This window comes from Agrilus planipennis, unplaced genomic scaffold, assembly GCF_000699045.2.
Source record: "Agrilus planipennis isolate EAB-ADULT unplaced genomic scaffold, Apla_2.0 scaffold287, whole genome shotgun sequence".
Lineage (NCBI taxonomy): Eukaryota > Metazoa > Arthropoda > Insecta > Coleoptera > Buprestidae > Agrilus > Agrilus planipennis.
Window position 1 is genome coordinate 259,719 of NW_020439002.1, and position 21,533 is coordinate 281,251.

The 21,533-nt window shown below is 34.6% G+C and overlaps 2 protein-coding genes and 1 pseudogene across 4 annotated transcripts; 2 read left to right on the forward strand and 1 right to left on the reverse strand.

Annotated features, from left to right (window-relative positions):
- Positions 1-1,757: 1,757 nt before the first annotated feature.
- On the reverse strand, positions 1,758-4,938 carry LOC108741419. 3 transcript variants are annotated; one of them, XM_018476233.1, is made up of 5 exons: positions 4,795-4,938; positions 4,436-4,591; positions 3,752-4,304; positions 3,174-3,377; positions 1,758-2,271 (listed from the first exon to the last, which is right to left on the reverse strand). In XM_018476233.1, exons 1-5 carry the CDS (start codon positions 4,817-4,819, stop codon positions 2,256-2,258), a joined length of 954 nt encoding a protein of 317 aa, XP_018331735.1. In that variant the 5' UTR covers positions 4,820-4,938; the 3' UTR covers positions 1,758-2,255. The 3 variants fall into 3 exon arrangements, with proteins under 3 accessions (XP_018331735.1, XP_018331734.1, XP_018331737.1); XM_018476232.1 differs by lacking the exon at positions 1,758-2,271 and adding an exon at positions 2,664-2,879; XM_018476235.2 differs by lacking the exon at positions 1,758-2,271 and adding an exon at positions 2,664-2,879 and having other exon boundaries at positions 4,825-4,930.
- Positions 4,939-5,552: 614 nt separating this feature from the next.
- Positions 5,553-6,724, forward strand: LOC112904841 (annotated as a pseudogene).
- Positions 6,725-8,787: 2,063 nt separating this feature from the next.
- Positions 8,788-19,077, forward strand: LOC108741421 (membrane-associated progesterone receptor component 1). Its single transcript, XM_025975915.1, has 3 exons — positions 8,788-9,286; positions 9,350-9,499; positions 18,549-19,077. Exons 1-3 carry the CDS (start codon positions 8,983-8,985, stop codon positions 18,668-18,670), a joined length of 576 nt encoding a protein of 191 aa, XP_025831700.1. The 5' UTR covers positions 8,788-8,982; the 3' UTR covers positions 18,671-19,077.
- Positions 19,078-21,533: the final 2,456 nt, after the last annotated feature.

Sequence of the window (21,533 nt, forward strand, 5' to 3'; positions counted from 1 at the left end):
TTCAGGGACTTGTCTTAGTCTGGTTTCTCTTTAAGAACCCCTCCATTATGGTTGAACCTATGGTCCGGCTCCCTAAATCATCGAAACTCGCAAGCCGATCCACCCACTCTAGTTTGTACCAGTGTTTCGTCAAGGTTCAAGTCCCGTCGGATCGGCTTTTTTTTATACTTACCGTTTATTAATTCTTTAATATAAGTGTTACTACATACAGCACATGTTACTTTTGGTAGTGTGGTCTGACTGACCTACGCGACCCAATATGTTTTAAAATGCACGACCCACGCAGGGAAAGAAGTACAAGAAATGGAAGAGAAAAGTGCCGTTAACAATACAAAAATTCAAAAAAATATAATTACGTGCGATATACGCTAAGAGAAAGTAGTAAGTATAATAACATATAGGTAAATAACCAAATAGCAAAGGCAAATGCAATAATGGTAAAAATATGAGGAATTGGACAAGAATGCAGAAGCCACTGGGAAATGATGATTCTGTTCAACATAGTAGTAACACGTATTGTCTTCTATGGGGTGGAAAGGATATTAAGTGGAGAATATTTATAAAAAGTACATCAAATGGATGTTAAAATTGGAAAGAAGTATGCCTGACTCTACACTCAGAACAGTAAGGAGATGAATGGAAATGGTGGAGGAAAACATGGGAAGTAGGTATGAGAAAAAAGTTAAAACTTTTACAAGGAGACATAATAATGAATATGGAAAAAAAAACTTGGGTTTTGGGATGAAAAATAAATAAGACGAGGAATGAAATAAAGCGTGAAGGAAATGGCGTTAAATAAAAAGCAATAAGTACAGTGGATTTTATTTATTATAACCTTGGTTATAGCGATCATTTTGCTATAGCGACATTAAATCTAAGTCCCTTGAATTTAAACCATATTTTAGTACAAAACTCATGTGGCTATAGCGACTTCGGAGGTAACGCCGAGTTCGGGTGTAATGACTATTTTTAATGAATCATTTGTAACAAATCCGTAGTAATCCCTTGTAGATATAGCGACCGGAGTCGGCTGCGAAAGACACAAAGAGCTTTCTTATCTTTTGTCTACATCTACACATATGGTTAGCAAATGTGGTGACCTTTACCGTTTGTTTATAGATGTTAGCCAAGTAGGTAGGTAAGCCTGCTGTACGTTAAAGTGGTTCAGTTACAAAGTGATATTCTGAGTAGCGACTGTTTTTAGTAAAGTTTTGAATAAGTATGACTCCTCCATACGTATCTGTATCTCTTTAACTTTGCCTGTAACGACTTTCGGATATAACGACGAAATTACAGTGGTCCCTTCGTCGTCGTTATACCCAAAATCGACTATAATATAATAAAGAAAAAATGTGACGAAAGAGGAACACTCGAGAAGAATAGGAAGGACAAAATATGCAGAAAGAATAAAAGGATGTCTGTGGAAAGACTGGCAGGAAGATATAAGAATATTTGAGAAAAAAACAAGGATATGACATAAGATTTAGAATGGGGAACGAATGCAATCAGAATAAATATTGGTTGAAAGAGGAAGAAAAAATGTAGAATACCCAATACAGAAAATGAGAGTTTAAGTCATGTGACAGAAGAGAATCTAGAAAATAAAGTAGGGATGAATACAAACAAACATTATATTATATATATTAGGATCGGGGGAAAAAGTTTAATTTTGTTTTATTTAAAATCAAAAGGTCTTAAAAAATAACATTTTTTATTTTGTTATTATATATACATGATAAGCATTTGTTGTATTTTTGTTTATGTGATAATTTTTTGTTAATGTATACCTTTTGTTCACTAAATACTACTACTACTAAAAATTCCATTTTTACTACGTATGTACATTCTAATTCAAGATTAAATAATATCGGAAACAATTTTACAATTCATTTAAGCTATGCTAATAGTACTATACATTCATCTTGCTAAGTTGGCAATTTATAAATCAAAATATCATTCACAAAAAAATAATTGATTTGAATGGGCACATTTCATAGAACACACAATATAAGCAAAATTAATCTCGTGTAGTACTAACAGTGTGTAAAGATTTGTATGAATAAAAATATTTAATCGAAAAATAAAAAAAAATAAATTTTTACTTTTCAGAGATACATCAAAAGCAGAGAAAAAGTTTATTAGACGACAACTTGTACTAGCGACGTGTTTCCCTCTCTTCGGACATAGTGGTACATGTTAACATTTACGTATTTTGTTACTTGTACCTAACATTCACAGAATAGCCTTGAAGAATATTAGCATTCAACGATTCTACAAGATCAATTAAACAATTTTGGCATTCCACAACAAAACTGCTGATTACATACGTCATTTCAACATTCACATAATTTTAAAAAAATGTTTGAATACCTATACAGAGGAAGGTCTTTAACTGGTTATATAATGCAATATTAATTTGAAATCATTTTTTCGATTTTTTATTTACCCACTACAAACTGCCTCAAATTAATGAGGGAAAAATTGTTGCTGTTGTCACACCCCCGCCGGGAATCGAACCCGGGACCTTTGGCTTTACGCATCAATGTTATGACCACTAAACTACTGGTTCGATTCCCGGCGGGGGTGTGACAACAGCAACAATTTTTCCCTCATTAATTTGAGGCAGTTTGTAGTGGGTAAATAAAAAATCGAAGAAATGATTTCAAATTAATATTGCATATTAATCCACTATTAAGTAACTAACAATGTCATAGGGTTATGTAATGATTTCCAAGATAAAAGAAAGAAAAATAAAGTTCATAACAGTTCTTGTAATTGAAATAAAACTGTTTATCTACATATAAATTTCTGTTGATATCAACTGCTTAATTTCCTTTAATATACTTCAGAAAAGTGTATGAACTGTCTCAAAATCTGCACTAAAAAGCAACAATCAAACAAAATTTTGTTAAAACCTTCTATGAGTTATTAAAGTTTTGATTAATTTTTTCAAATTTATTTGAAATGCTTACCGTTAAATATTCTTTACTACATTATAATTATTAATCGTCTTTCAAAAATTGCAAAGCATCGCATTCAACAAATACATGAACCATATATCATGAACAAAGTGACAGTATCTTTGCTTTTACACATTTAAATGGAAGTAAGTGACACAGAATACTAAATTGATTCCATATTCACAGTACACAATATTTAATTAATAAACTTACCCATACTGATGTAATTTAATATATTGCAGGTAAAATCTGAAGTACTTTAGGACATCATCTTTAGGAAGCAGTTTAACAAGTGTTATTATTTTATTTCTAGTAAATCCTTTGTCTTTTAATGATTCTTCAATAGCTCTATTGCAATTATCTTCTATAATATTTTTTACCCATAAAAATGTAGCAAAGTCAATGTTCTTGTTACAGCTAGGATTAAGAAAAAAAATTGTAATTTAAATGAAACTTAGTCTCGTTATCATAATTAAGGTGCCAATTTTGATGAATTTTGTACAACTGTTTATTTGAAATGCTTATTACACTTCTGATTATATTTTAATATTTTATTTATTACTTAGCAAATTACTGTTATTTTATAAATTATAAAGAATTGGTTGTAACATAATGAGTAAAGCAATCATATTTTTTAACATTAAAACAGTAGGTGCATTTAAATATAATGTACTTAGCATTTTTTTACTTTTAGTTTTACATCTAAATAAACTGATGGTGCAGAACACCTATTTAATTAATGAAATATCCACAGTAATTAATCATTATTCACTTTTAATTAATATACTTACACATATTGATATAATTTTACATATTGCAGGTAAAACCTAAAGTACTTTAAGACCTCATCTTTAGGAAGCACTTTGGAGAGTGCTACTATTTTATTAATAGTAAATTCCCTATCTTTTAATGATTCCTCAATAGCTCCACTGGAGTCTTCTTCTATGATATTTTTTACCCATGAAAATGTAGCAAAGTCAATATTCTCATTATAGTTTTTTAGAAAAAAATCATATATAACGTTCATATGATTAATTCCCATGTCCAAATTATGTTCTCTGTATGTTTTACCATTTTCTAATGTAAATATTTCTTCAGGTTTATTTTTTTTACATTTAGTCTTATTTGTATGAACTGAGTTACTTATGCTCTCTGCATAATTGTCAGTTTGTCTTAGTTGACTTTGTGAAGAATTATTTTGTCTTAAACTGTACCGACTTAATGAATTATGGCTTGATAATATTCCCTTGTATAGTTTAGCATTTGTTTTCAAGTTTGCTTTCAGAGAAATTCTGGAAATTAACCTTTTCTGTTGCATAAGTGATGAAAACGGTAAGTTATTCGCTAAAATAAAAGTATACCCTAAGGCCTAATAATAAAAATAATTAAATAATACCTGCATTTATTAGTTTTAAATAAAACTATAGTCAATGATATTTGTAAATATAATATAGGCAATTTCTCGCTTGCTTTACCTTTTTCCTTTTCAAGAAGACTGTTCATTCTTTTCTCAAAAGAGGAATTATTAACTATATCATTTATTGAATAGTCTTCTTCTTCAGTTACAGACGCAAATTTTTGAAATAATGAATCCCAATATTCCTTTCTTTGCTTCATTATTTCTTCGTATTCTGATAAATATACCCAATTAAAAAATAATTCAAATAATTATCTAACTACTATGATTGAAAACTTAAGTTAAGAAACTGTATAAAGTAAAAGTTTAGATATATATAAAAATCTATACAACGAATTCTTTTTAACTTTTTCTTATGATTCATTTTCATTTCAAACCAAGGGTGATATTAAAATTAAAAACCAATATTTTTCTTACCAGCTGATAATGAAAAAGCTTCCATCTCACCTTTTTTTAAATCCTAATCTTATTTGTTTCTAATTTTTGCAATTTAAATTTAACCTAAATTAGTAAGAACTACTACAAATTATAACATTTCTATATTTTCTCTGTGTATCTCATAGAATAGAGATTTATAGAGTATATATTTCTCTAATCTATGGTGTATCCATAAATTAAAGATATATACAGGCCTGACGCTGGAAGCTGGCGGAAATTTTAAAATGGCGTGGATGCGCGGTGACAAAAGTAGGCAGCTTTAGTTATAAAGATTGCCCTCATTCTTCAGTATTCCTATTAGGGGCGTAGATTAAATATTTAAAAATAGAGATTAGTGAACAAGTAATAGACAGACAAACAGAAGAACTAATTGTTGATGTTGGTGACAGTGATAGAGATTCCCATGATGAGAGTGAATGTGAAAACTAATTATAAAACAAAAGCAATAGGTTTATTTTTTCTTTTTGGTAAGTTATGTTTCTACATTATTTTCTAGTACGCTACTGTCCTATCTGTATTAATACTATAATTTACACCTACTGAAAGCTTATTTGTGAATCGGTTCTAAGTGACTTACCCAAGGTCATAAATGGGCAAGTACCTGCGCGACCGCTCGCCAGCTTCCTTCGTCAGACCTGTATGTGTTTCGCCTTTGACGTTTTGAACGTTTATAACCATTGATCAAAATTCGCGCAACTGGAGCTCCTCGAAATAGGCTGAATGCTTCCGAGGATTCCGCGATTTTTAGAATCGCCCATAGATTAAAGAAATATATACTGTTTTGTATATTATTGTAATAAGTCAGATAGACTAGTTTTTAGGTAGTTCTGTAAGTTTCTTTTTAAAATCTGTCTGTTTAATTTTTTTTTATTTAATTTTGTTTGTAGTTAATTCAAGTGCTGAATTAGAGTGTGAATACCTGATTTAAAGCGGTTATATACATATAAAGACATGGATTTTCAAAATCGCCCAGGAGGAAAAACAGGAGGCGGAGGGGTTGCATCTTGGTCAGAAACTAACAGAGATAGACGAGAACGTCTTCGCCAATTAGCGTTGGAGACTATTGATTTACAAAAAGATCCTTATTTTATGAAAAATCATCTTGGATCATATGAATGTAAATTGTGTTTAACACTTCACAATAATGAGGGCAGTTATTTAGCTCATACTCAAGGCAAAAAGCATCAGGCAAACTTAGCGAGAAGGGCTGCAAAGGAAGCAAAAGATGCACCTTCACAGTTGGCTCCTGAGAAGCCTAGAGTAGAGCCAAAGAAATTTATCAAAATAGGTCGACCTGGTTACCGTGTAACAAAACAAAGAGATCCAGAAACAGGGCAACAAAGTTTACTTTTTCAAATTGACTATCCTGAAATAGCTGACAATGTTATGCCAAGACATCGGTTTATGTCAGCTTATGAACAAAAGATTGAGCCACCAGATCGCAAGTGGCAGTATTTACTTTTTGCTGCAGAGCCCTATGAAACAATTGCTTTTAAAGTTCCAAGTCGTGAAGTAGAAAAAACTGACAACAAATTCTGGACCCATTGGAATAAAGATACTAAACAATTTTTCCTGCAATTTGCTTTTAAAAATGAAACAAAGAAACCAGGCACTATAATTGCAAGAGGGTCAAATATTTTGGGTGCTGTACCCCCTCCGCCTATGTTACCTGTCCCTCCGCCCCCTAGGCCACCAATGTTTAATCCTATTCCTCCTCCTTCATTGGTTGGTGGTGTCTTACCTGTTCCACCACCAATGCAGTAATTTATTTATTAAATATGCATTGATCAGTTGTACTTTATCCTTCAATGTTTTTGTCATAATATAATTGCAACTACTATATTTTGTGTTGTAAACATTAACGATAAGATGAACTAAAAAAAATTTTATAAATAAATGACGGTTATTATTTGATTGTTTGACATCAGAATAGTTCAAAATTGATGCAAGTTAAATTCCCTATTTTCCACCAAAAGAATTTAATGAAAAAGTCTACAATGATATAAAATAAGTACTGTTACTCTTGCATAATATAAGTAAAGGTATAAATATGAAGTTATGACTTATTTATTTATTTGTTTATACCAGAATTAATACAATGGCAATGGACAAAAGGCAGTGAAACCTTGCTTGTTCACAGATGTCATTCATTACAAAAAAATAAAACTAAAAATACAGTTAGCATTAACTATAACGCACCTCCAACATTCCACAACAAGAATAACCCTTTTTGTCTATAATATTGAATAATTTATGCTGTTGTCTTTTAGAATAACTCTAGTATTTTGTTATATGCACTCCCCCCTGCACGCATTTATTCCGTATGTGGCTATACAGTGAAACTGTGAAAAGATATTATTTATAGAGGGTTTTTCAGACGTTATTCGACACGAAAGATTATGGCTGTTCCTAGATTTTTAAATAATTTTTTGTGGAGGCAGATAGGGATCCATAAGTGGTACATTTTAAAATTATTTTCATAATACACAGGGTGTCCAGTAAATGAAATGTGCCAATTGTTTCTTTACATGGAATACCCTATATATGTCAAGACAAGACAGCGTAATACATCATTACATCTTTTGCTGACTTCGCATAGTCTATAAAAGCCATTCATAAATGTAGAGTAATTAATACAGCTTTAGACGAGACCTATAGTATTGTTCTGTACTTTTTGTAATAATAAACTTTCTTAAAAAGTCCCCGTTCCAATTTTGGAATATAACATATGTTTCTACATTTGGCGCGTTAATTTTAAAAATGAAAGTGAGTTGCATAAGAAAAAACTTTTTTGTCCTTGAAGGGATTTTTGAAGCTCCACGTAGAAATAGACGAATTGTAGGTTGTCTACTGAATAGGAAATACGTATACAGTATAGAAATTCAAAAGTACTTTCGCGCGGACAACATTGTCGGCTTGCTTGTATACTTGCTTGTATACTTATACTTATACTTATATATACATATATGTTGGGCGCTGAAATAACTTAACATAACTTAATTAGATCGTTTGCAAGCTCAGCGATGGTGCTAACCAAAATTTTATCGAATATATTTATCATAAATTATACTTAATATCCATACAATAACGTCATTAATACATATACATCTCCAAACCTATACATATATGATAGCTGCACCATTTACAAATTGGAGCAGTTTGTACCTATTTGTAAATTTATTTTAAAAACAACTGCTCAGCGGATATCGCCTCTTAAGTGAACGAAACTTAAATTGTAGAAGCGAACTCACAAACGGCAGATAGACGTGACTATGACGTATGATAAATGACTATGAAATTTTTAAGGTTATATACCTATAAATCACTTATTTGCACCGAAAAAAGCATTAAAACACCTTTCCTTCGACGTTTTCTTATGAGTTTCTTATAAATACACCTTCTTTAACTAAAACCCGTACTACAGGAGTTGAATTATTAATGAAAATTGAGGTAGCGACTATGAAAATGAGGTGTGAACTTTGACGTGCGATCTACAAATATAAATTTGCAAAAAAAGCGTTAAAAAGACCCTCCCCCGGATTATTTCATGTAAGTTTTTCATAATTAGGCCATTTTACGTCATTTTCAGCAAAAAAAAAGTTGCATTTTCGAAAAAGTCGCGATTCGGAAGTTTTACCCTAAAGGACATGCCTTAGCGGTCAGAATTATGGTACAACAAAAGAAAGAGATGGAACGAGGTTTCGAACAACATCCATTTCTCTCACGACAGTGCGGTGCGTAAGCGTGTCATGAAAGAGAGAGCACTAGTCCGAAACCATACGCCATCTCCCTCACTTTTCGAGCCAAGAAATTATTACAACGACATACGGCTGAGGCTATATATGTCTATGGTTATAATGGCAACAAGAAATAAAACTTCTAAGCCTTAAAACACCACCAACACCAAGCATTACATCGAAATTCTAGTTGGTATAATGTTTATTATTTTTCTTTACTAATTGACTATCTATCAGTTTGTTAAAAAGTAGAGAATTGAAGTAGAGAAGGAGATAACGTTCTTGTTTACCCATAGCATAAACAAAAAAAAATAACGTATCACCAAACCTCACATTTACTATAAAAATAAGTTGTGAACAGATTTGTCAAGTCAAAGTGAATCAGCTATAACGACTAGAAATAATATAACGAAGTCAAAACGTTGTGAATATGGCCAGTAGTGATTTTAGTTTAAGTTGTTTTTTATCAAATGCATTTTATGAAATAATAGGAAGTCCACTAAATATCGGACTTGTTTCGTTAATAGCTTTTCTTGTTTATAAAATATTTAAGAATAAAACGAATGAGTTAAATGTACTTCCGGTAGAACCACATCTTCCTAAACTTAAACGAAGAGATTTTACTATAGAAGAGCTAAAGCAATTTGACGGCACACAAGAATCTGGACGTGTTTTGATTGCAGTGCTTGGAAATGTTTATGACGTTACTAGAGGAAAACGTTTTTATGGACCAGGTATATAATGCTCTGTACTTACTGCAATATTATGTGGTTATTATTCTTACTAATTAAATGTAGGAGGGCCTTATGCAGCCTTCGCTGGTCGTGATGCATCAAGAGGCCTTGCAACTTTTTCAGTAACATGCAAAACAGATGAATATGATGATTTAAGTGATTTGGGAGCAATGGAAATGGATTCTGTTAAAGAATGGGAGGCACAATTCAGAGGTAAATTTTATTTTTGAAAATCACGATTAAATGTGGCATTTTCATGATAAAAGATTGAGTTTTATTGACTTCTGTGTTGAGTGTAGTACAACTATTTTATAAAATTATAGCGAGTCATGGTATATCATATGTCAATTTATGTCAACATTTTCATTTGAACTAAACACAAACTAAACAAAGTTCCTTATTTTCTTTAACAAAAACCTGTATAAGTAGATAATGTTTCTTTATAAAAATTTCCCATTTTAAGGATTTAAATAATAAAACAAGGGTGATACAGGGAGAATGAAATAGTAATAGAAATTTTAAATATGTGATTAATGAATATTTATTGTATTTTGTATGTCTAAACATACTAAATGTTTCTATCTAAAAACAATTTAATAACTCAAATAAAATAGGTACAGTACAACATTAGGGTAACAACCATGTGTATGAACGAATGCATAGAAAAAATATTAAAAATAAATTTCTAATTTACCACAACATCCTGCACTATCCCCACAAGGATAACATAGTGCTAGCCTACAATTCATGCCATCAAGCGTCCACATAAAAACCGAATTGAATGTCCATGTGAGGATACCATTTAAGTAGTTCCACAAATGTTAGTAAGGGGCTCGGAGTTCTTTCTGTCAGCTGTGCAAAATTGTTTAATGAGCATTCGCTGACACTGCTTAAATGAAGGAATCCGTACCGACATTCAGCTATTTTCGGTTTGCAAATTGAATTATTCAGTTTCTTAGAGATTATTGCTTGTAAGTCATCAACTTCGTCTGTATGAAGCAAGCCAGTCAATAACTGACTGAAGTTAGCGACACTACAAGGTGTAACAGAATAAGTGCGAAGCTTTGGATGCAATAAATAATCGCATGGTGAGTTCAGCAGCGTGGTTAAAGACAAAACTTTTTGTTAAGGCAATCGCAATAATTTACAAGTTGGTCTTGTACGTGAATTGCTAACGTAGATGTCTTCAAATCAGGGATGTTACGGAGCTTCGACTCCGGTTCCGTTAAGTCGGAACTTCCGATTATTATTACACCTTCGGTTCCGACTTCGGCTCCGACACTTTTAAATCGATGGTTTTAATCGGAGGTCGAAGCATAACATAGCGGCGGCCTGTGTCGACTGTTATGAACAGGTTCATAGTATGAACTTCATATATGTCGCGTGGGGAATCCACCCGACTCCCACACTGCACTGAGCACTCTATATCGTCAATTATTTTTTCATTGTTTGTGTTTTATTATATAATTGAAAATTGAAATGAAAAAAATTTGACTACATAATGTTTTATTTGTCCTTATATAAAAAATTCTCTCTCATGCTACCACTTCTGACTCTGCCTCCGACTCTGATTCCAACTCCGATAAAGCAAATTTAAAAACTCCGACTCCGCCTTCGGTTCCGATAAAACTACCTCCGTTACATCCTTGCTCCAAGTAGTACACTGTAATAAAAACTCTGCAGTTACATCGACGACAAATGTAAACATTGCCGATTATCGAACGTCTAAGATAAACATAAACAATTTAGTACTACACCTATTGGATTACATAAATTAAGTAAGTCCATTACAGAGTAGTTGTCAGTAAATTTACCAAAAAACAATCCAATCTCCTATTCTGGAGATCGTCTTTTTTGAAATCAAGGATTTTTTCCGATGTTATGGTTCAAACTCGTAAATTCGTTGGCTGTTAACATAAACACTCTGAATACCTAATTCAATTATCATCATAATAAGGTCGTCAGTCCTAAGATTGGTTAGACACGTACCTCCAATCTTTCCTATCCTGAGCTAATCTTCGCGTTTCCCTAAAACTAGAACAACCCACATCCTTAACTATTTGCGAACAGTAATCTAATCTAGGTCTACCTCTACCTAAAAAACAGACAAACATTTACTTTATTTTCTTGGTTTATAATTCCCTCTCATCTTCTGGAATATCCGCACTTATTTCTGTTATATCCTGTATATTGAATTCACTTCTAATATAGAAAACTAACTATTGAGCTATAAAACTTGGAATATAAATGATAATCGTGAATCTGATATTTTAAAATCAATATCAATATAGTACAATATAATAAAACTAAGGGAAATTAGCATACACCTCCGTTTTTTGGTAAATGCCTAGTTTTACAGTCATTATATATATATATCATGTATGCGTAAGTTTCTAGACGAACACTTAGATGCTGGATTGGACGTATGGATTCTGTAACCTAGCCGGCGCATAGTCCGGATCTAAATCCGCTGTCTCTTAGCACCCAAGTTGAATTTCTAACATCGATCGCTATCGCAATTTTACTGTACGTTGCTAATTCTGGTTTTTCTACAAATTTGTTTGTCCTTCACCACACTGAATTACTTACCATACGATTCTCTATTGCACCCGTCAAAGCATGCTACTTATTTCAAAAACAGTCTGCATATTTACTTTACCTGTGTTAATAAAAAGTCACCACTGTTGGCTGTTTGGTCAAAACAATTGTAAATCTAGAAAATCTTTGAATTCGTTAGAACATTTCCTTTTTTCTTTCTTTCATTATTCGTTATTTTCAATTTTTTTAAAACATTAATCCTTTTTTCGTTCGTCAAACACTTCCACGAAGCCCCATTTTATAATACTGCACATTCGTAGTCAATCTAAATTAAATAATCAATACCATTTATTCCCCTTTAGTTGTAATATGCAAAACCCAGAGCTGATAAAGGTGAATAAGGTTTTTTATTTGCTGTAAAAGCCCAACCTACGCTTAGGATTCCGTTTGAGAGAAAAATATCGAATTACCCTTTTTAGATGTTATTCTTATTAAAAAGGGGCTTCACTATTGATACTGGTAACAGATTCAACAATAAATTGCGCAATCAACTTATCCAAGTTAACAGATTTTGATCCACTCGCAATATTTATTAGAGTAGAGTGCTTTTTACATAGTACTGCTGATTTTGAACCGGTACTGATCGTAATATGTTTTTTATTTTTTGTATCTTTACTTTTATGTTTTTCATAATTTAACAACAGGGTAAAGGTCTAGATTCTAGATGATGGGGGATCGAAAGAGGGTGGTCACTTAAACAAACCCCGACAACCCAACCTAACCTAACCTATCGATAAAGAATAATGTTTTATATAACTTTCTCAATATTTTTATGTATTTTTCATTAGTTTTACATTTGAATATTGTTTAAGAATGACTATATAAATAAATATTTAAATGCCTAGAAATGTATAAAAATTGGCATATTTATTAACTTTGAACCCCCATAACTTATTATGGGGGTGAGACCGCCACGAACTTTTTATGGTACAGTGGTGGGGGGACCCCTGAAGGGGGTGGGGGCCATCGTCTAAACCTTTACCAACAACAGGTCTTCGTGCCCTTTCCTCTGCAATAAAAAAATAGATAACTTGGAATGGGAGAAAACTATCTAATAGAAATAATTTATCATTATACCTTTAAGTGCTTCAGGAAATTTGTAGTAGAAGTAACACTACTCTTTATTAATTTTGAACATACATTGCCTACTGTAGACACATTCACGTCACTTCCATCTTCTCATTTAATATCTTTAAAACAGTGCCTTAAAATGGGAGGTAAATTCAAATCTATATTACTTTCTTTATACCTGAAAACAAACAATAACTTTACTGAGCAAATATTCTGTGAAAATTTATAATGTTTGTGATTGGAATGAGAACATTTATAAGAATTTAAAAAAGTCAGTATAATATAATATTAGCACATTACGTGTCGATGGAAGAAACAGGGTTTTTTTCAGACTGCATGCGAATTGCAAACATGCAGCCTGCGATAACCCTGTATTTCCCGAGGTACGTATACTATTTTTTGTCGTGTTTGTACGGAAAGTTCGTCATTAAATTGATAGTTGACGAAATAAGAGTAAATTATTTAGAGGTTAGGAAGTCATTGTGATTGTAGACATTTTAATCACCGCCGAACAACTGATTTCAGCGCATGCCCATAAACCTCGGCGTATGCGCTCAATGCCTAATTTCATAGAAAAATGGCTGAAAAAAGGCCATATCTTCCCTTTTTTTATAGCACGCAAAATAAGATTTCCGCGGTAACATGACAAAAAATATTTAACAGAAAAATTCAATCAAAATAAATTATTTCTGTATAGTCCAGTCGGTAGAGAATTTTTCCGACGTTACCGGACGGGAGGTGTTCCTTGTTGTAGGCGGAGAAAAGTTAAGCATCCCTGTATATCTTTAAACTTCGAAAAAATGTGCGTTAACAACTCCCCCATTTGTTAACGCCACGTTCAACGTTGGCAAAAACCAAGTTTTTAGATCTAGAAGGAAACGTTTTAGAAAGAAAAGTTTCAAATAAAAATTGTAGAGAAATTAAAAAACTTCAATTTGAGCCTCAGTACGATCAATTTTGTCTGTTAGTTATTGCACAAAATCCCAAAAAATCGTCAAAAATTGTCCTTTCTTGTATATTGATTGTTTATTGCGAAAGTGACTTTTAGTGATCTTATCACATTGAAATGTGGGTTTTTAACTTTTTTTTGAGCAAATATTTTCGGTTGCACATAGGTTCCGACTGCGTAGTTGGAAGCGACGGTGAATATTGCTAATTGGGCGTCGTGTGCGGGATGAGCTAGCAATGTTGTCTGTGTCAGCTGTTCTTTTAGGACCTCGAAAGCTTGAATTGTTTCTGGAGTCCACTCAACCGGTATTTTACCTTTGACGTTACCCTTTAACAAATCATTGATAGGGGCCTGAAGTTCAGCAGCTTTAGGTAGAAATCTTCTATAAAAATTTATCATACCTAAAAACTGTCTTAATTTCTTTATGGTATTAGGACGCGGAAGTTCACGAATCGCGTCAATTTTCGCGGGGAGCGGGCGAGTACCATCGCTTGAAACTAGGTAGCCTAAGAACTTGACTTGATTTTGTCCAAAAACACACTTGGCTGGATTAATTACAACTCCATATTGTTTTAAACGGTCAAATAATGTTCGTAAATGGTCTAGATGTTCTTCTAACAACGTTGATGCGACCAATATATCATCGATATATGCATAGCAGAAATCTAGACCTTGTAGCGCTTCGTCTATAAATCTTTGGAATGTTTGCGCTGCGTTGCGCAACCCGAAGCTCATAAACATAAACTCAAACAAACCAAAGGGAGTTGTAATGGCTGTTTTTGGCACATCTTCTTCAGCGACCGGTATTTGATTGAACGCGCGCACTAGATCTATTGTTGAAAACACATTTTTACCGCGTAAAGTCTGGGAAAAGTCTTGAATGTGTTTCACGGGATATCGGTCGGGACACGTTCGCACGTTTAGGGCACGATAATTATCACACGGGCGCCACTCGTCATCCTTTTTCTGCACCAAATAAAGCGGCGATGACCACGCACTTTTTGATGGGCGAGCGATGCCTAAACGCAGCATTGCTTCAAACTGTTGTTTGGCACTTTTTAGTCTTTCAGGTGCAAGTCGCCGATGTTTCTGAGCAACTGGGGGACCCGGTGTGGTAATCATGTGGTGCCTTGTTGAGTGTGCCGTTAATTTTGGTGCCCCATCTGGTCGTGTTACTTCAGGGTATTGTTTCACAAGACCGAGAAAGGGTGAAGAACCGGAAATAGTCTTTATCGATGGAATTTCACACTCATTTACTTCACCTAGGGAAATAAGATGGGTGGTTAAGTCCAAAGTCGCTTGTTCTTCATATCTACCAATAGACCGAAATGTGCGAGAAAATCGACTCCAATGATAGGTTTGGATATGTCTGCGACAACGAATCTCCACGTAAATTGTCGTCGAAGGCCCAAGTCTAATGTTATTGTGATAGTCCCAAAAGTAGTGATGTTGGTACCATTTGCTGCGGAAAGCTCATAGTTGGATCTTTCTCGTGGCTCAGGTAGTTCACTGCGTGAGAACACACACAAATCCGCTTCTGTGTCGATGAGGTATTGAACACGTGATGTTTGTCAGCGACGAACAAACGGCGTGATGACGTAGGGCTGGGGTCGTCGGCTGTCATTAACGACTGTCCAAGTCGTTTCCCAATGTGTTACCGGAATAGCTGCATGGGTTTACGTATTTTCTAGCGTTTGCCCCAAAACGCCAATGGAACCAACACATACACTTTCTCTATCTGATCGCGAAGTAGAAGAACGCGAACTTGAGCACTGTTGAGCTTGATAGCCGCTATTTCTTGCAGCGCCGATGTCAGTGCGTTCTCCAGAAGATCAAAGCGGTTGTTGATGGCTGATTCGGTAGGTGTTGATGACATCTCCGCAATATTATTGAAGGTGCCATAAGCCTCGATAATGGAATCGGCAATTTCGGCTCTCTTATCCAACGTGAGATCTTTATGTCCCACTAGAATTGCTTGGACATGTTTTGCAAACGACTTACCTAAAGTGTTTGAAGTATGTCTTCGGGAAACTCATTTCCAGCAAGATTCCGCAGGTGCCGTAAAAATTGCGTAGGTTTTCGATCACCAAACGGTTCATTTTCTAGGAGTCGTTGCGTATTGTGTTCGCGCGACGAACCCATTCGTTTAATGAGTTCGGTTTTTAACATCGAATACGATCGCTCTTTTCGCGGTTTTAGTATAATGTCGCGCACTTTTACTGCGTATTTTTGGTCCAAACCACTGATCGCGTACCCGAATATGGTAGAGTCTTGGGTAATTCCGGAAGCAACGAAACTACTTTCAAGTATGGAAAACCATAGTTCCGGATCTGCTGCTATAAATTGTGGCACTTTAACTGTTACATGGTCGATGGAAATGTCTGTGTGGTATCAGAATGTCAAGTTGCCATGGTTAATTGTTGTTGCTGTATTTATTCTGTACACTTAAACACAATGAAAGTTGCTAATTACCGATGAAAGTTTAATTATTTATAAGATACTATTCTAAACTGTACACTTCTGCAATTGTTAAACTCACGCACGTTCCGAATAAACTTACTTACTTGCGTTTTTCGGTCGGGGTCACCAATTTGTGGGTGATTATGGACGATGAAGAAAAACTCTTTGTTGAGAAGAGAAGTAGATAATTTGTTTTACAGAAAAGGAAGATGAGTAAAAGCAAATAGCGGAAAGTTGGTAGATGCTAATATGAAGAGTGGCTGAGAGAGACTGGTTTTTGAGGGTGCAGAAAAAATTATGTGAATATGCACATGTGTTTTTATTTTAGGGTACAGCTCTTGAAAAGAAGGAACCGTCGACTTTCGTTCTCAGAATTTTCTGTCGGTCGGTTTTTGTTAGTATGAAATAGGATACATTATGTCGGTTAGGTATAGATACACTCAAAAGGCAGGAAGTCAGATCCAGAAAAGAAACTGTTAACATGCTATTAGTAGAAAGACAGTTCGTTAGAATATTTACAAGTTGAAGAAAAGCAATAGTTATATATATACAGAGTGTTACATATTATTTACAATGATTTTATATGCACAAAACAAGACTAGAATACATAGTATAATAGGCGAGGGTCGCTACTTAACTACGTACTACCAATTTGCGAATTCATTAATACATGGAAATTGTTTGGATTAATTTATTATTCTTTTTGCAAAGCTAATTTGTCCTGAAATCGCGTAAGACTAAAAGGAAATTATAACTTATTTACGTTTATACAAAAGTATTATGCGCAAATACTAGATAAGCCAAAAACTAGCATGTTACGTAAAGAACATGGATAAGTATTACGTATGAAATCGCGGTTGGCAGTCGGAACTCGATGAATAATACGTAATATTTTTAATGCGTGCATCTGTGGTATACTTCGTTTACTTTCTGTAGCGATGTGACCTTCAGTTTGAGCGACGCAAAGTAAACAAGAACAGCACTAGGCCAGAGAAAAAAGGAGACAACTCTCGGCCAAACTCTTAACCGGTGAGGAGCGTATAATCCATACAGTACTGCACAGAAAAATTGACCATTTTATCCACTACAATTGCATTGCCCAAATGTGCTGTTATTGGTACCATTTACTACTGAAAATATCAATGAGATGTTTATTTATATTTGAAGATATATTAAAAGCTTTAACGCTTGTTTTTGACTCGCACTACTATTCATGATTGAACAAAACTTTTGGCAGGTAGGTAAAAAAATATGTTCAATGAACAAGAGTCGAGAGTATAATGAGTTTTTTTCTCCCTACATATATAACTAGATAAATGCGTGCGCGCATCAACACTGGCAACCGAACCCGTTCGAATTCATACGCATGCTCTGCCCATTCTAAATAAACCAAATTATTCCGAATACGTATTATCAAACAAAATTTTCGGATTAATCTGAATATTGCCATTATACAAGAACTACTAGAACATTGATTGAAGCTAACAACATACCTTTTGTGTCGAAAATCGATAATCTGCCAAATGTACCACAGGTTAGATTAATCAGAGATTATTTGTCTTTTTTGAACAGAGCTACAAATGAAGAATAACTAAGGCTTAGAATATATTAAAAGATAAGAGGAATTGATATAAATACCGTCCAACACATGATGGGCTACAAAAACTGTATCATTAAGGACAACGGCCCTTTGTTATTATTTTAAACATATACGTATTTCATTAACATAAATGTAAATTAAAGTGTTGGTAAAATTATCATCTACATAAATTCCGTGATAGATACTAAACTTAAATATTTTAAAAAGTTTTTGAAAAGACATATGTAACAATACAGATTATGTAAGAATGTATTATTTATTTTTTTTCCTGTTCCACATCTCTGCAGTTATAATATGTATATTATATTGTTATATGTGCTACAAGTAACATCATTTCAATAAATAGATAAAATTACCTGTTTAAAGTCGTGAATTTTAATTTCATAAAGCAAAAATCAGTTCATTCTGAGAATTTCCTTTAATAACTGATTGTGTAAAAGTTTGTAGACCAAATAATAGTTTGTAAGAAAATGATTCCTATTTCTCATTTATTAAGATAAATATTTAATTTGGTGTAATTCATTACGGTATTAAAAGAGATTATTTTAGTTTCTGAAATTTTTCACACACTTATTCTTTTTTAGAAAAGTACGATTTTGTGGGTCGCCTTTTAAAGCCTGGCGAAGAACCTAGAAGTTATTCGGACGAAGAAGATGACGAGGAAACAGGGGGAGAAGGAGGTGGCGAGAAAGTGAAAAGTCAATAAGTACTGTAAATATAAGAATTTAATGCATTCAAAACCCTGTAATATGGTAATTAAGGCTGCTTATACTTATAATTTTAAATAATTGTATTGTATAGATATTGTACCTCTACAAATCTTTTTTTAAACTAAATCTACAGAAATGGATTTCATCCTAAATGCATTTATCAGAATTACTATAATTAAATTGTAAAAATATTATTTTAAGGTGCACTTGAGTGAGTTTGAAGCAAAATTAAGAATTATGGCATAAAACTGATTACTTAAAGCCGTTAATGAATGTTATTTTTCAATGTCTATATATTTACACCGCTTTCTTCAACTTATTATTCTTATTTGTACTTAAGGTTAATGGTTTGGTGTAAAAAATTGATGTTTTTTCCCAATAAAAACGGTTTATTAGGTCTGATCATATAAAGTTTTATCAGTGTTCAGCTTATTGATAAGTGGGTTTTATTAAAATAAACGTATATATTTGTTTAATTATTTACATGTCTGTATATTTTAATAATTTGTATTGACTATTTTTTCCCCTCTTAGATAATAGTAGGAAACATAGAGCAGTAATAGAGGATGTAAAATCTAATCTATTGCAAAAACACAACTGTTATTTCGTCCCCGTACGGGTTTTTCAAGGTTACAATAATATATGATTTACGGTAATATTTTANTAAGCTAAAGCTATTGCTTCAAATTCAATAGGCAATAGCTTTAAGAGGGAAATTCAAATAAATACAGACTCAACCCCCATTTTAGGACAATTCCAGAGAGTCTCCAAAAAGAACTTCTGGTATTATTGACAAAAGGGGCATGGTCTAACCTCTTCAGATAAAGAATGACCTAGAAAGACCTTCTAAAGATCCAAAATTGTCCATAGTGTCGGTCGGTCGTTCACGGTCGAACATGTTGTCTCGGGCATTAAATTAAATTCGTATAAATTTTGTGAAAATTTTACACTGATTTAAATAATTGTTTAGTGCTACTGTGACTTTTGAAAGAGATACTTGAAGATTCATAAACAATTTTCATTTTCTAACATCAGTTGGCTGATCAGACCAAAGGGGAAAATTCCAGAGGCAGAAAATACACACACACTAATGCTTTCGAAAGGAAAGGAAAATTCCATGACGAAAGTATACATATCATAACTAAACAACAGGCCACCTGTCAACATGCCCACCACCATCACCATCTGCCCCATCTGTGATGAAGGGCTTAATCGTGGTAGAGGAGGCACCAAATGCACATCCTGTGACAAGCGAGTGCATACTGCATGCAAAAAATCTGCCCAAGCTCACCACCGGAGCGTTTGCCTTTTGCTGCGGATCTCTCGGCAAGAGTCGTTGCTCGCTGGACCCTCCCGTCCTGTCACCGATGGTCAACAAAACTCCACCAAGTCCGACTATAATCAGGACAATAACATCTCCAAGTTCCCTGCTCACCAAGGAAGATCTCGACTTGGCCCTGAGCAATTGGGCAGAGAGAATAGAGACCTCGGTGAAAACCACTCTGACAGAGCTGATGGATATGACGTTGGCCGAAGTCATCGATAGAGTTTACGTCCTGGAGACCAAACTGTCCTCTTTGGAACGGGAATTCCGATCAACCGATCGTAATCGCTCCAATCACTTGCTTTCTGCCACGATGGAAGTCTTGATTGGTGAGGTTGAGAACCGGCGTAACCATGCGAGGAACGTCATCGTCTACAACCTCAAACCGGTCGAAGGAAAAAGTGATGTGAATGGTTTCTGCGACCTGGTTAGAGATGTCGCTGAGTTTCGTCCACCCACGTCGTCATTCCGTTTTGGTTCTTCGATGGAAGAACGCCCAAGACCCGTCAAGCTCATCTTTAATTCCGAGGAAGAGGCTCGTGCTATTCTTAGGCGCAAGACTGTACTCAGTGATCTGGGTATAACGGTTAAAAACGACCTCACCTTGGACCGGAAATATCTATCTTCTCTCCACGAGGAACTACGACGTCGTCTGGATGGCGGCGAAACCAACCTCACCATCAAATTCCAGAATGGGACTCCTGAAATAGTTCCGAAAAACGTGTAACTAGGGTATGCAACTCTCCTACCACCACTCATTCATACATATCCATATTTTATCAAAATGTACGAGGGCTGAGGACCAAGTTGGACAAGTTTCGGCTCTTCGCTGCACTTAACGTTTTCGACAGATTGATTTTCACAGAAACTTGGCTGAACGACCGGATCCTCGATTCAGAACTTGGGCTGAATGGCTTTACCGTCTTCCGTTGTGACCGCCCGCAGGTGACTAACGGCATTCATATGTCGCCAGATTGTCTCTTACCAGGGAGAGATGGAAGTGCTATTTGTTGAATGCATTAACTTTGGCAGACCGGTCATTTTTGGAGCCTACTACGTTCCTGCGCCCAACACTGAAATATATGAGTATTCATACCACCATCATGCAGCTGCCCCGTTCATATGACTCCAATATTTTTCTGGCTGGAGATTTTAATCTTCCACACATCACCTGGGAGAACAAGCCTGAAGCCACCGTCTACATCGCTGATAACATGTCAACGAGGCATATACGAAATGCTGCTACTGCTCTCTGCACCTCCATCAACTTCCTAGGTCTCAGCCAACACAACACTATTGTCAATAACCAGGGTAACACTCTTGATCTGACCTTCTCATCGTTCAACTCGGTGACAGTATCACGTGATATCGACGAACTTCTCCCGGTGGACTCGTACCACCCTCCTCTGGTTGCAACTTTTTCTAATCAGCCATACACCTACAGCTACCCTGTACAGAAGATTACGATCGCGTAACCACAGCATTCAACGATATCCAGTGGACCGAGTTACTATCCATGGATCTGCAGATGGTTG